Consider the following 15,183-nt stretch of genomic DNA (forward strand, 5'->3'; position numbering starts at 1 on the left):
TGCGTTTCACCTTCTTTCGTATGGCTATGCCTCAACTTTAGTGAACTGTGGTTTCCTCTTCCGTAATGCAAGATATACATGGTAAAAACACATAGATTGCTTTTTGGAGTTAACCTAAATAACTGCTCTTTCTGGTGTGCAATACAGAAAATGAAACTAGGCCTTGGCAGTTGCCAGATACCAGTTTCTAAATGAAAGGTACTGGGAACCGGGTCATCACTTCTTTGGGCGTTTGTATAGTAAACTCTTGATATATCAAATTATTTTTGGGGGGAGGAGCTGATAATACATCCAATGTTCATCAGGTGGGATTGTGATGATCCCAGGCTTGATTTATAATAACCTTGTTTGGTAGATTCTTAACAGGATTAAAAGTGTTCACAGTTATTTTTCACTGTTGTTTGGGTTTATACTGTATGCCTTGATAATGTATAGGTGTATCTGAAATATTTTCACTCAATAATACACAATATAATTACTCTTTTTTACCTTTCGTTTTGTTTGGTGGCCACATCACCTTGATAAATCAACCTTTTGTTAGATATATTTGAGGGTTATCTGGTAGGCTCACTAAGGTCAGTATAGCCAAAGTTCAGATTAATGGGTTCTGATATAGTATGGGTTTACTGTATTAACCCCTAAACCGCGGGGTTGTTTTCGCTTGACTTGAATGTCCCGCGGGCATATTCGCGCTCCTACAGACTCTCTACAAATATTTGCCAAAAATCAGTTATTAGTCCTAGAATATTAAAATTACATATGCATATGGCACATACCTTCAGCTTTCTCCTGGGATGTTTGTTGAGCCTTCGTCGAGTACCGTAGGACTTGTGGAGACCTCTGAATTTGGGTAACGAAGTCTCCACTTTACACTTCCCGACAACCCGTAATATGATTACCACAGGCTGATAATATCACTAGAAACACTATTCTATGATTCTCAAATAGGTTGGAATCCATACTCCAAAAAAAAAAACACTGTGAAAGCAATAAAAAATTACAAGCGCGTATGACCTTCCCACTTGCGCTGGTTCGCCGCTGGTGTTCTGTCATTTTTTATTCATAAAAACACTCACACTTTATATTTCTATTACTATATAACACTTATATATATCTACAGTCTTTATCCATAAGTTTCCTTCAGTAATAGTAGTTTATTGTCACTGTAGGCATTCAATTTCTCTTTCAGTAAAATACGTAGCATTCACTTTCTCGTCCTGTATACTAGCCTTGAGAGTGAATTTGTCACTTTCACTTCCACTTTCATAACTCATAGTATTCATACATGCTAGAGTGAAACTTTCACTTTCATTACTCCTAGTATAGATACTCGTATTCTTATATTACTACTCATTTACATTTCTATTTACATTCTCTATTTTATTTACAGTAGAACCCCATTCATCCGGAAGTTAAAAAAACAGCAGTTTTAAAAAACCGGCAAATTCAGAGTGTATAAAAATGTTTGACTAGCGAAAAAAATAAATAAATCAATTTGAATTTTGTGCGCTTCCATGGCCGCACCGGGTGGATGGTTCTAGTCTGTGCTGGGTAGGTGGTTCTAGGTTGCGCTGGGTGAATGGCTGCACATGTGGATGACCTTGTACAGCACAAAGCGGCGCGACCTTTGTCTGCACTGTCACCGACCCGAGTAGGTCACAGCTGCCGCTCCGCTACTACCTCCGTGTTTTGTGCCGCTTTTACAAGACAAGTCTATCATAAAATCATCCAGCAATGTCTAAGGATGATTCTAACAAGAGAAAAAGGGTGGTGTTAACTCTAAAACAGAAACTAGAGATATATAAGAAAATTGAAAGTGGTGTGAAACGCAGTGTGTTGATGAAAGAGTACAACATCGGTTCATCCACCATTTACGATATCAAAGCAGAGTTGCAGACACCTAAAGAATTTTTCATGAAAACTGAAACATCTGATGGCATTGAAAAGCGACGAACACTGCGGTCAGCAAAGTTAGAGGACCTCGATCGTGCTTTGTATGAGTGGTTCCAGACAATGAGGTCTGAGGGCGCGTGCATTTCAGGTCCTCTGTTGATTGAAAAAGCAAAAGAATTTCATGAAAAAATGAACATAGAAAAGTGTGTTTTCAAGCGGTTGGTTAAGTCACTTCAAAATTCGTCACGGAATAAGGCAGCTGGATATCTCGGGAGAACAGAAGTCTGCTGACAGTCTCTGCAGAATAATCTGAATGCAAATTTAGTGCCCTTGTTTCTGAACACAGATTGACTGCAGAGCTAATATATAACGCAGATGAAACTGGGCTGATGTGGCGATGCTTACCAACATCAACTCTTGCATGTGGCCATGAGAAAGTTGCACGTGGATTCAAACAAAATATGGATAGAGTGACTGTGCTTGTCTGTGCAAATGCGGCGGGTACACACAAACTCAAGCTGCTGGTTATTGGCAAGTACGGCAAGCCATGGTGTTTTAAAGGGTTATCTGATTTGCCAGTTTATTACAAAGCACAGAATAATGCCTGGATGGACAGTGAAATTTTTCTTTGGTGGTTTCACCACGTGTTTGTTCCAAGTGTTAAGAACCATCTTAAGAAAACTGGTAAGCCAGAGGACAGTAAAGTGGTGCTTGTGCTTGATAACTGCCGAGCACATCCCCCAGCTGATCAGCTTGTAAATGGTAACATTTTTGAAGTGTTCATGCCACCCGATACAGTATTACCAGCCTTGTTCAACCCATGGACCAGGGTGTCATTCAAAACATCAAGATGATGTACAAGCGGGACTTTATGCGTAAAGTCCTAAATGCTGATGGGAAAATTGGTGAGTTTCAAAAGGAGTTCAACTTAAGAGAAGCCATTTACACTCTGGCAGTCGCGTGGAAAAATGTGAAGAAACAAACCCTCAGTAGGTGTTGGTGCAACACGTGGCCTAGGGTTATGATTGAATCAGAAAGCTCTGACGACAATGAACAATTTGAGGGCTTCCTGACCGAAAAAACATCGAGTAAGGATCTTCAGCAGGAGGTATGCGACTTGGCAGGCCACACTGTTCCCCAAGAAGAAGTTAGGGAGTGGTTGAAAGTTGATGAAAATATTCCTGTCACCCATAATTTCAGCACTGAGCAAATAATAGATGTAGAGATGAACAGTGGAAAACACCATGGACCAAGAAAGTGATGAGGAAGAGCCTCAAGAGACTAACATTTCATGGAGTGAGGGAATAAATGCAATGAACACCACCATCAAGTTTGCCGAGACGAAGCCGTTTTTTTCCTCACAATCCATAATGTTTTTGCACCAACTGAATAACCAGATGATTACTGAGAGGCGCAAGAAAATTAAACAAAGTGACATTAGAACGATGTTCCAGAAAGCTGCACAGCAGTCATCAAAACTGCCGCAGCAGCCAGAACCAGTGCAATCCACATCAGCTGTGGATGTGGAGGATGACCATCCAGCTGTCCTTCAACTCTAACAATGTTTGTAAGGATGAGTGAGTACTTACACAATATTTTATCAGTAGGCTGCTGAGTTGCATTATATGATATCGTTATTCTTACCAGGTTTCTTGCTCAAAAAAAGATTAGACTAACACACTGTTTCCCTAGTCACTTGCTCCTGCCAGCTTAAGTTACTGAAGTCACTTGCCAACAAAAACATCATTTATCTTAACTTATTGGTTTTGTAGTTCAGCTAGCATATGACTGTGCTTGAAAATTCTCAGTATGAGGCAGGATATCAACTGCAAAGTGGAATGCTTAATTAAATTTTCATTCAATGGGCTTAGGAATGAGGATGGGTGCAGGGAGACAGACAACAGTCGCTCAGAAAAAATGCATAACCTGCTCCTGACAACATTCGAATGTGTGTTCCAGCCAGCAGAGGTTCTTCTGTATTTTATTACGGTACTCCTGACACATTCAGACAATGTGTGTTCCAGACAGCAGGGATAATTAAGAAATAAATGTTTATGAGTCATCAGCACGGAAAAACATGCATTCGCCTGGCAACAATCGGACGTGTGTTTAAGCTTCAGAAATATACAGTATTTTATGAGCCATGTCTATGAATTCTTTCATTTATTTCATCCATCCATCATCCAATCCTACATTGCCCCATGAGGAGCGTAGGAGCCCGGGGCTAGGCAGTTGGTCCTGACATTTAAGATGAGAGTGACCAACCTCACTCATCCCTGAGTGGCATTACGTGAGCAATAAACCCCAACCACCCCTTGGATATAAACCTTCACTGGCTCAATCCAATTGGAGCGCCTTAATTACCCACTAAACCACCAGGTGCCAAAATTTGGTTATATGGTTACCACCCAACATAGTAAATAGTTTCCTGGTGTACAGGAAACTATTTGGCTTGTCACTCAGTGTAGAGTCACCCATAGGCAGAAGAAAGAGGAAAGAATGAAGGAATGAAAGACAGAAGAGGGATTGTAAAGTCATCCATAGGCAGAAGGACGAGGAAAGAATGAAGGAAAGAAAGATAGAAGAAGATGGAAGGAAAGAAGGATGGAGGAGAGGGCAGGGCAGACATCCGAGAGCAGCACTACATTGAGTGAGTGGATGGTGAGCGCCCCCACCTACCACTTACTTTAACCCCTTAACCCCAGGTGACGACATATGTAGTCATTACGTAAAAAGTCCCTCATCCTGGGTGACATGTCGTCGAAACAAATTTCAAAATACCCAGGCATTGGAGTGGCGGGATCATGTTGTCACACGATGTTGCCACCCTCACTGTTTCCATATACCACCACCCATGCAGCCATGCTTGCCATAGTCAGTTACCCTTTGACCATAGATAAGTGAACATGTCGCGCTGTCGCTCTCCCAGCCCACCACTCAGCACTTTCGACTGACGAACCTGACCCCTCAACTTCGACCCCTTATAAAAAGGGGCCAAAGAAGGGGAAAATGTCTGATCTCTCTCAAAAAGAAATATCTCAGGAGTTGAAGTATGCAAGTGCCATACTGGGGAGTGATGTGAGTGAAATGACTGACTCCAATAGTGACAAACCGTGCCTCTTTGATGCAGATGTGTCCCCAATTTACAGCCCTTCCCAGTCTTCAGCGTCATCAGAATCAATTGCATCATCGGAATCAGAGTCAGAGTTTTCCCCAGTGAGAAAAAGAGGTGTGGGGAAAACACGCATGGTGAGCAGCAAGTTGAGAGGCAGGGGAAAGAGGAGCGTGATGACTCGCGGCGCCACAGGGCATTCCAGCCACTCCTCACCACCCCGCACTCTACCTCGCCAACCATGAGGTAGAACAAAGGATTTAGGAGTGTGTGAGACCTTCTCGTGGACTGATGGGAATGATTTTGAACTGAATGTCCCTGATTCTGATCGAGCTGAGGCAGGGATACAGTCAGCGTTTCCTGTGAGTGAGGGGGGACGATTATGTGAAGTATTTTACTGCCTTCCTCGATGAAAATATTGTGCAGCACATTTGTGATGAAACTAATCAGTACGAGTCGCAGTGTAGGGAAGAGGGTATCGGTCCCCTCGGGTCTGGGAAGATGCGAGCGTGGACAAGTGTTGGCATACAGGAAATGTATGTCTTCTTCGCACTTCTCCTCCTCATGCCTCACGTCAGGAAACATGACTAGGCAGATTATTGGTTGGTGGATGACCTCATCTCCACACCACAATTTGGCAAGTACATGTCACGTGACCGATTCATGCAGATCCTGGGATTTCTGCACTTCAGTGATAACACCAAACCCTCAGTGACCGATCCTCTGTGGAAAATTAGAGATGTCATTACAATGTTCATGGAGAAGTTTGTGTCATTCTTCAAACCTTTCCAGAAAGTAGTAATTGACGAATCCCTAGTATTGTTCAGAGGTAGACTTCGCTTCGTGCAGTACATTCCTTCAAAGAGGCACCGTTTTGGACTGAAGTTTTATGTACTGTGCGATTGTGAAACAGGTTATGTGCTGGACTTCATCATCTACACTGTGACTGAGATAGACAATCTCCGGAAGGATGATCCCTTTGGCTTCTCCGGCTCAGTTGTGAAGGCACTTCTTGACAGGTACATGAGGGGGAAGCACATCCTCTATACGGACAATTATTATACCTCCCCACTGCTGTTAAAGTACCTGGTCGAGCACAACACTGGCTCTTGTGGAACAGTCAAGAGTCAAAGGAAACACTTCCCGACGTTCCCTGGAGCCAGTACTAGTCAAAGAGGTGACGTGCACCTACAGAAGTCGGAGAGGCTTCTGGCAATACAGTGGCATGACAAGAAGGTGGTCAATATGCTGTCCACCGTGCACAAGGGGGTCATGGTCGACAAGGGGAAGACAGACAGGAGGGGGGAGAAAATCTACAAGCCTGATGCCATGTGCGACTACAACATCAACATGCGGCTTGTAGATAAGAGCGATATGATGACGGGGGAGATTGACTGCCTGAGATGGACGGTGAAGTGGTACCGAAAGGCGGTCTTACACCTGCTGGATATGAGCCTACTGAATGCTTGTATCCTCTACAAGACCTAAGTAGGTTCACAAAAGCCTCCTTCTCTCAGGTAGTTCTCAAAGAAAGTGGTGAAGCAGCTGCTTGAGTAAATCAACGGGGTTCTGGTGCAACGAGTGCCAGGTGCCACTCTGTGTTCACCCCTGTTTCATGGAGTACCACACACTCCACTGATACTGAGAACAGACAGTGACCTCAATACGTAAAATATAAGTGCAAGACCAGACAGTGACCGAGTGATATAATTATAAGTGAACTTTTACTTCAGTGAATCAGCAGCATCTCCCTACTAATTAGTAATTATTTGTATGTAAGTTCTTTCTGTGCTGCAAAATTACAAAACGCGTGTATAAGTGAACATTTACTTTAGTGAATCAGCAGCATCTCCCTACTAATTAGTAATTACTTGTATGTAAGTCCTTTCTGTGCTGCAAAATTACGAAACGCGTGTACAAGCGATTTTGTGTGACAGTAACAAGCGATCTCAAGTCGCTTGCCTTCCCCACCCCCCACTCCTGTCTGGTGTCTACCTACTGATCTACTTACACTACCATTGGAAAGCCGAAGGTTAGTACTTTCATTTGACACCTAGTTTTTTATTCTAGGTTAAGTATTATTTTTTTTTGGTTAATTTTTTTAAAGTAGGAAAATTTGGCGATTATGCCCAGGTGAGCGGGAAGGCGGGCGAAAATATGCCCGGGGTTTAAGGGTTAAATAAATAGTGTGCTCCAGCAAGTGAACATTTATTTATTCCAGACCTACCTTTTGATAAGAGGTTAATGACTTTTCTCAGCGCTAAGAATAATGAAATAATATAGTTACTTACCCAAATCTGAGCAACAAATATTGGGTATACAAGGTGATACAAACATTCAACTCAGTAGAAATACGTGGTGGGACGGCGCCATGGAGTGTTAGGTATACAGTAGGGTGCCAAACAATGTTTAAATAACCTACCCACAGGAGTAGTTCTCACATCCTGTAGAAATACTTAACCGGCACTTTCAAATTCCCATTAGTGCCGGTTGATGGGGGTTCTACTATACATTATTTACATTGCTATTTTATTTACACAGTGTTATGCACTGTCACTTGCAGTAACTTATAAAACTATTTTCCACTGTTCACTTATATTTACATTCACTGGTTTCACTTGCTGTTTACACATTATTTACACATCCACTTGCACTGTTTTACTCACCAGAAAGATCGTAGTCACTATCTCTATCATTTTCATTGACAAATTAGCCAGTTGACATTCCACAGCAGTCACTTAGCCCTTTACCCCTTTCCACACGAGGTTTAGTAGGGGGTAGAGGTCACAGGGCCCTTTGCATGGGGTTAAAAAGTGGCGGAATTAGACAGGCACGAATCCGATGTGGTTTCACCTTGAAAGACAACAGTAAACTGAATACAGTGTGGCGGCCTAGCTGCCTAGGGGGAGTGCAATGCTGCCAATGTCAGCGTGGTGACAGCTGCAAATATATACACTATGAAATGAAGGTAAGAAATCTAGACAATACATAATAAATTAGGTAGTTCCAGGTGAATGTAAATATCACTTAGGTTTCTCCGTTCCTTTCTTATATACTGTATATTTTTGTTACGAAGATATATTGTACGGCATATTTCAAGGGGAAATAAACAGCGAAATTAGCGAACGAGTGCACGTGAGGTGTTGTCAGGTGATAATTAGCCAATTCCAGGTGTATGGCACTATCACTTACCTTATTTCTTTTTTGTATATATTATTTGGTATAAGAATAGGGCATAAGGCTTATTTCAATGGATGAAATCAGTGGAAAATTCCAGGGAAGATTTACTTAGCGTAGCACGGCCGGGCAGGCGAGAGGAGAGGATAATGGAGGGGGGGTAGGGAGGGGAGTCAGGAATGGGGAGAAATGGTTAAATTGTCAACAATGGATGGGAGTACAGATGAGATTAGCAGTGCTGACTAGTGTTGGACATTGGCAGTACTGATAGATGATACAAGCCACCACTTGAAAGCCTGGGCGAATTCAAAATAATACAGAATCACAAAAGTGATGCCCCGCGGTACGATCCCTTGCTCCCAAGCGTCACAAAAGTGACACCCCGCGGTTAGGGGGTTAACCCTTTCATGCACGGACTCCAATCAAGTCATTAAATACCATCCTGTACAACGCACCATGATGCACATCGTGTCAAACGAAGGAGGACACAAGTTTCCCGCCAATATGAATCATATTTTGATATGTTTTTTTTACCTGATTCGTGTCATAGTGCGCTTTACAAGTTGTTAAACAATCTAACGACTCAAACCACCTGCTCTTAAGAGGGTTAAGTTAGCCTAACCATGGAGTGTCTATATACTTCCTTCGTTTCCTGCACTGAGGATTCTCGACATATAGACACAGTTTTAGCTCCATTACCATTCGAGCCCAAACTGGATCAAGGCATCTTGTGATTCACAGATAAATAGATAGATATATACATAGACAGAAAAATGGGTAGGTATTTTAGTTTGGCTGACAATAATGTTCGACTTCACACTTGAAGACTTAAAGAAAGAACATTCAAACTAACACCTTTGCTACACGAGGTCTCCCTCTGAAGTAAAGTTGTCTGGCAAGAGCACGAATAAACTTTTTAAGATATCATCACAGCAAAAGACTTGGTGGAGACTTTCATCAAGAACAGACTCCCAAGCTGATTAACCCCTTGAATCCAGGTAATGTCCTTTTTCGGTTTACTCTTGCTGCTACCTGACAACTTTACTCAACTTAGGAAATGTCTCTCATATTGAAAATAATTATTAAGGTTATAACACATCCTTCCACCATGAAAGTTTCTCGTAAGCTGAAAACTGTACACGTGAAATGATGAAGACATCCTAAACTTCAATGGGTTAAAATCATCTGGAGATATGAAGACTACAACATATAAGCATATCATACTGAAAGTGTTCAGACATTTGATTATAGGACACACTGTATTTCCTGTTTTGCTTTTTGCAACCTCCAGATGATTTAATCAGTTTACGAGATACTTTTCAAGTTAAGGGGTTAGATAAGAGTTTTCAATGACCCCTTCACAACAAAAGGTCTTCCCCATAATTAATAGAATTGTCTGCAAGTAGCAAGAACAAACCAATAAAATGTGTCACCTCATTCAAGGAATTCACAAAGAGTTAGCAGTTCAATCACTCACCACTGGAATTATTCATAACAGAGTTGGTGGTCTGTGTAAGAGACAGACGCTTGGGGGAATGGTGATGGGGTGAAGGGACTGGGGGTGAGGGTAGGCCCATGAGAGGGGAGGGGTGCAGTCCACCCTCCTGTAGTCCATTCAGTAGGGTCTGTTGTGGGTCCTCAACACGTCGTCTGAAGGAACAGCTGCCCGTTAGATGCAGACAGTATATGTGTAAAAAAAAATAATTAAGAAAAAATAATAATTAAAAAAAAATAATAATAATAATAATAAAAATAATCAGTGGCAGTGACTGCCACTACATAGTTTGATGACAGAAATGAGACAGAGAAAGACAAGTTTTGGGTTGAACTGGATGAAGTACTATACAGCAGAAGGAGAAATGCCCAGAAATTATAAAGTGTTTGTAATGAGTGACATTAACGGGAGAGTAGGTACTGGTCTTATGTATGATACACAATACTGTACTTAAATGCACTCACATTTTCCATTTCCTCCTCATCCATCCTCACTGTACATTCACTGACTTCACTTCTCTCGAAGACCATAACTTTGCTCTTCCCAACATTCACCTTTAGATTCCGTTTCTTCCACACTCTCCCTAACTCATCCACCAAGCCTTGCAGCTCCCCTTCACCTTTGCTTAACAACACATATCCTCTGCAAACAACCAAGGTTGTTGATTTTTTTTATCATTTTTTTTTTAAATTTAAAACTTTTTCTTATTTTTTTTTTATTTTTTAAAATGAATATATGAATATACACCTTTATATTCTCTATATATTTGCTTAAAATACATACTGTAGTATTCTTGAATCATATTACATCATCTTAACTAACCTGGTAACATGTTTCAACCTGTCCTAGAACTGACCCTGCAGCCAATCAGCCACTGGCCAGTGTTACACCATCACTCTCTCTAACCTGATCACATCATGTTTAGGACATGTCCTGACTGAGACAGTGTGTAGTAGTTTGGCTCTTAACCACTCATTAATAACCCAACTGTCAGACAGTAGAGATGTCACTGACCACAAAACTTAATGTATCTGGTAGAAAAAGTGATCCAGTGTGGCAGTATTTTGAAAGAATCCCCTCAAAATATGGGAATGGATGGAGAGCTAAATTCAAACAGTGCAAATCTGAGTTACCGAGTCTAGTAACAAGAATGAAATTTCACAGAAAGAAATGTTAGCAGCTTCAAATGGAAGTATCAGAAGAGGATGTGAATGATCCAGGTATCTAAGTATACTTGCTAAGTTAGTATGGTAATTTTCTGAAAACTTCAATCACTCAATGCCAGTTTTGAAATATACTGCAGTTGGTGATACTTGTAATTTGTGCATATACCTTTTTTATTGTATGTATGTACAATATCATTCCTCTAGGTCACTGGTTCTCAACCAATAGGCTATTGCCCACTGGTAGGTCACGGGATGATTCAGCAGTGGACCACATTATCTTGTGTGACCTGATATGCCAGAAATGTTCAAGTGGCAAAAACAGGGAAACGTAAAGTGCATGGTATTTTTAACCCTTTAACCGCGGGCATTGTTTTGCCCCGACTGGCCTCTCCCGCGGGGGTTCCAGCCAAAATGTAAACAAACTTTAAACCTTTATAACTCTGCACAAAATAAATCTAGAGCAAAAAATAAGGTACCATTAGAAAGTACTAACCTTCGGCTTTGCAATGATGTAGGTTTCATGATTTCGTTGACTATCACTGGATGGGCAGTGCCATTAGAAGTGAGTGATCTAAAATCACTATTTTTTGCTCACACACCATTACCAAATGCCAACCTCATTCTGATAATAATACTATAAACATATATGAACACTGCACATACGATAAACACCCACTCTGTGTTCACTGAGGCAGGTAAAAGGCACTGTAATTGCCCACATGTCACTGCCACATCAGCGGTGTTGTAATCACTATTTTTCGCTCACACACCATTACCAAATGCCAGTCTCATTCTGATAATAATACTATAAACATATATGAACACTGCACATACGACACCCACTCTGTGTTCACTGAGGCAGGTAAAAGGCACTGTAATTGCCCGCACTTCACTGCCACATCAGCGGTGTTGTAATCACTATTTTTCGCTCACACACCATTACCAAATGCCAACCGCATTCTGATAATAATACTATAAACATATATGAACGCTGCACATATGATAAACACCCACTCTGTGTTCACTGAGGCAGGTAAAAGGCACTGTAATTGCCCGCACTTCACTGCCACATCAGCGGTATTGTCACTCACACAGCTGGACAGATACTGATGCGTGTTTGGTCAGGGGTGGGGTGGGGAGCCCGGGGGGTGGGAGGTGGGGGCCCGGGGGGTGGGAGGAGGGAGGTGGGGGTTGGCTGGAGTGAAAGAACTTAATAGCTACTCTCCCTTGAAACAATTGGCGCACGGAAAAAACGCGCGGTATTCAAAATATTCACAAACATTCGAGAATGACACCCACGGTTTGGTCCAGTTTTTGCAATGTCATTCAGGGATGACACCCGCAGTTAAAGGGTTAACAAGCGAAAGAATTATGATTTATGTAAGGGTCAAGACAGCACCTATAAATTTTTGTAGCACTATAACTTAAGTGTCTTTTTCTCAGATTTTGGTTTGGCACTGGCAGCAGTGTGCCAAGAAAATTTCTGAGTTCCAGAAATAGGCTACCCCCCTCCCCCCCCCCCAAAATCACTGCTCTAGTTGAATTAGTTTCAGTGCAAATAAAACTTTTTCAATCCCCATGGAAAAAAGAAGACAACAAGAATTATTTGCCACTTGAAAAATTTTTGCTGGTAGTGGTGGTGGTGGTGGTGGTGGTGGGGGGGGAATTGGAGAAACATATCAATCTATCTACGAGGTGCTACCCAGAAGTTCCAGTAATTTGAATGGAGGGAGCTAACTGTCTGCAGTTTTGCCTTTTGCCGCTAAGAGGAGTCACCAGCACCCCTTGTGCATCAGTGTGGCCCCGGTCGTGTCTGTGAGTGGACGTGTTGTTGAGCTATGCTTACTATTGTAACATGATGTGTATGTGGTTTGGCGGTTTTGCAACGGAGGACCTCATGGAACAAAGAACCTGCATCAAGTTCTGCTTCAAGATCAACAAGACAGCTGCAGAAACTCACCGGTTGCTTCAACATGTCTTTGGTGATTATGCCATGTCCCAACGCAGAACATTTTTCTGGTATAAGCAGTTCAAGGAAGGACGAATCAAGCGTGTTATGTTTGCAGCAATATCAAGTTGATGTTGACTGCTTTCTACAATATCCGAGGGATTGTTCACAAGGAATTCATCCCACCCGGTCAATCTGTCAGCGGAAAGTTTTACTGTGAAGTTTTGCAGCGTCTGAGGAAGAACATCCACCACAAACATCTAGAACAGTGGAAGAACAAGGACTGGGTTCTGCATCATGACAATGCCCCCGCCCACACATCAATCGTTGTCCGGCTTCCACTAACGTGGTAGTCCGTCCCCACCCAACCTATTCACCTGACCTTGTCCCCTGTGACTTTTTCCTGTTTCCTGAGCTGAAATTACGACTGAAAGGGCGTCGATTTGACTTGATTCAGGAGATACAGACAAAATCGCAGGATGTGCTCAAGACCATCACACCTGAAGCCTTCCAGGGATGCATGGACTCGTGGAAAAAATGCTGGAGCCACTGTATACATGCCCAAGGGGACTACTTCGAAGGCAACAATGTGAACTAGGAGGTAAGGTAACTTATTTTCCTACAATATTCAAATTACTGGATCTTTTGCGTAGCACCTTGTGTCTGTGTGTATATGTGTATATATATATATATATATATATATATATATATATATATATATACCGGTGAAGGTTTATATCCAAGGGATGGTTGGGGTTGATTGCTCACGTAATGCCACTTAGGGATGAGTGAGGCTGGTAACTCTCATCTTAAATGTCGGGACCAACTGCCTAGTGGGAGAGTAGGAGCCCGGGGCTAGGCAGTTGGTCCCGACAGTTAAGATGAGAGTGACCAGCCTCACTCAGCCCTGACTGGCATTACATGAGCAATCAACCCCAACCACCCCTTGGATATAAACCTTCAGCGGCTCAATCCGATTGGAGCGCAATAATTACCCACTAAACCACCAGGCACCAAAATTTGGTTATATGGTTACCATCCAGCGTAGTAAATGGTTTCCTGGTATTAAGGAAACCATTTAGCTTGTCACTCAGTGTAGAGTCACCCACAGGCAGAAAGAAGACGAAAGAATGAAGGAAAGAGAGACAGAAGAGGATGGAAGAAAAGAAGGATGGAGGAGAGGAAAGGGCAGACACCCAACAACAGCACTACAATGAGTGAGTGGATGGTGAGCGCCCCCACCCACCACTATATATATATATATATATATATATATATATATATATATATATATATATATGCAAAATGTGCTAAAGAACTTATCAATGAAACTCTCTCTCTCATTAGATGGATGGTCTAACATTCACAATGAGCCAATTATGTGTGTTACCGTGACAACTTCATATGGCCATATATATCTAGTGGATACGACAGACATAAGTGGCCAACCTCATACAGCTGAATATCTTGATGACGTCACAAAATCAATTCAGAAACATTAAGATCTTGGCTGTCAGGCTGGTGGTGTTGTAACAGATAATGCACCAATGTCAACAAGATGAGTAAACAATTAGATCAAGAAAATGAACTAAAACTGTTAACATATGGCTGCACTGCACATATTCTAAATCTTTTGGCTCATGATTTGGAAATTGGTAATATAAAAGAACACATGGTTTACATTGCAAACTACTTTCAAAACAATCACTATGCCTAAGAAAGATACCGACAGAAAGGTGGTCAACATCTTGTTATGCCTCAGGACACTAGATGGAACACAATATGTAACTGCCTGAAGATATATATAAAGAACTGGCCAGCTCTCAGGAAAATTTGTAAAATTGATAGGGAAAAGATTGATATCAAAGTCTGAGACAAGGTGTCCAACCTTTCACTAAAGCGGTCAGCAGAAGACCTACTTGCAGGACTAAAGCCAATAGCTGTGGCTCTAGACAAAATACAGAGTGATGAATGTACAACTGCTCATTTGGAAAGGATTATTCACATCTTTCACTAATGACAAAAATGCAATGAATGCAGTGAAAAGATATAATCAAGTAATAACACAAGCTCATCTTCTCACAACCTGATTCATCCTTCTCTTCAAGGAAAAGCACTGAGTAAAGAAGAAGTAAATACTGCAATGGAATATGCCAGTGAAAAATTTCCCTCACTTGCCCCAACCATTATGAAATTTCAAGCAAAATCCCCACCTTTCCATGCATTTAAATCCAATGATTCTGTGACCAAGACTATGTCAGCTACTGAATAGTGGAAGTCGCATTCAAGTGTATTGGACAGTGATGTCATTTCAGCAGTGCAGCAACTACTATCTGCAGTTGCTTCATCATCAGGCACTGAACAAGTTTTTTCAAGCTATGGACTTGTACAT

The 15,183-nt window shown here is 41.7% G+C and overlaps 1 protein-coding gene across 1 annotated transcript in view; it reads right to left on the reverse strand.

The window, feature by feature from the left end:
• LOC145401914 (uncharacterized) overlaps nt 1-15,183 on the reverse strand; it is a 74,223-nt gene that overhangs the window by 29,094 nt on the left and 29,946 nt on the right. Inside the window, exon 5 of the mRNA XM_080274020.1 lies at nt 9,660-9,832. Within this exon, the coding sequence (XP_080130146.1) occupies nt 9,660-9,832 (173 nt within the window). The remainder of the gene's footprint in view (nt 1-9,659; nt 9,833-15,183) is intronic.

Source organism: Coenobita brevimanus, chromosome 57 (assembly GCF_032717465.1).
Source record: "Coenobita brevimanus isolate Jiangsu-jjx chromosome 57, ASM3271746v2, whole genome shotgun sequence".
In the NCBI taxonomy this organism is placed as follows: domain Eukaryota; kingdom Metazoa; phylum Arthropoda; class Malacostraca; order Decapoda; family Coenobitidae; genus Coenobita; species Coenobita brevimanus.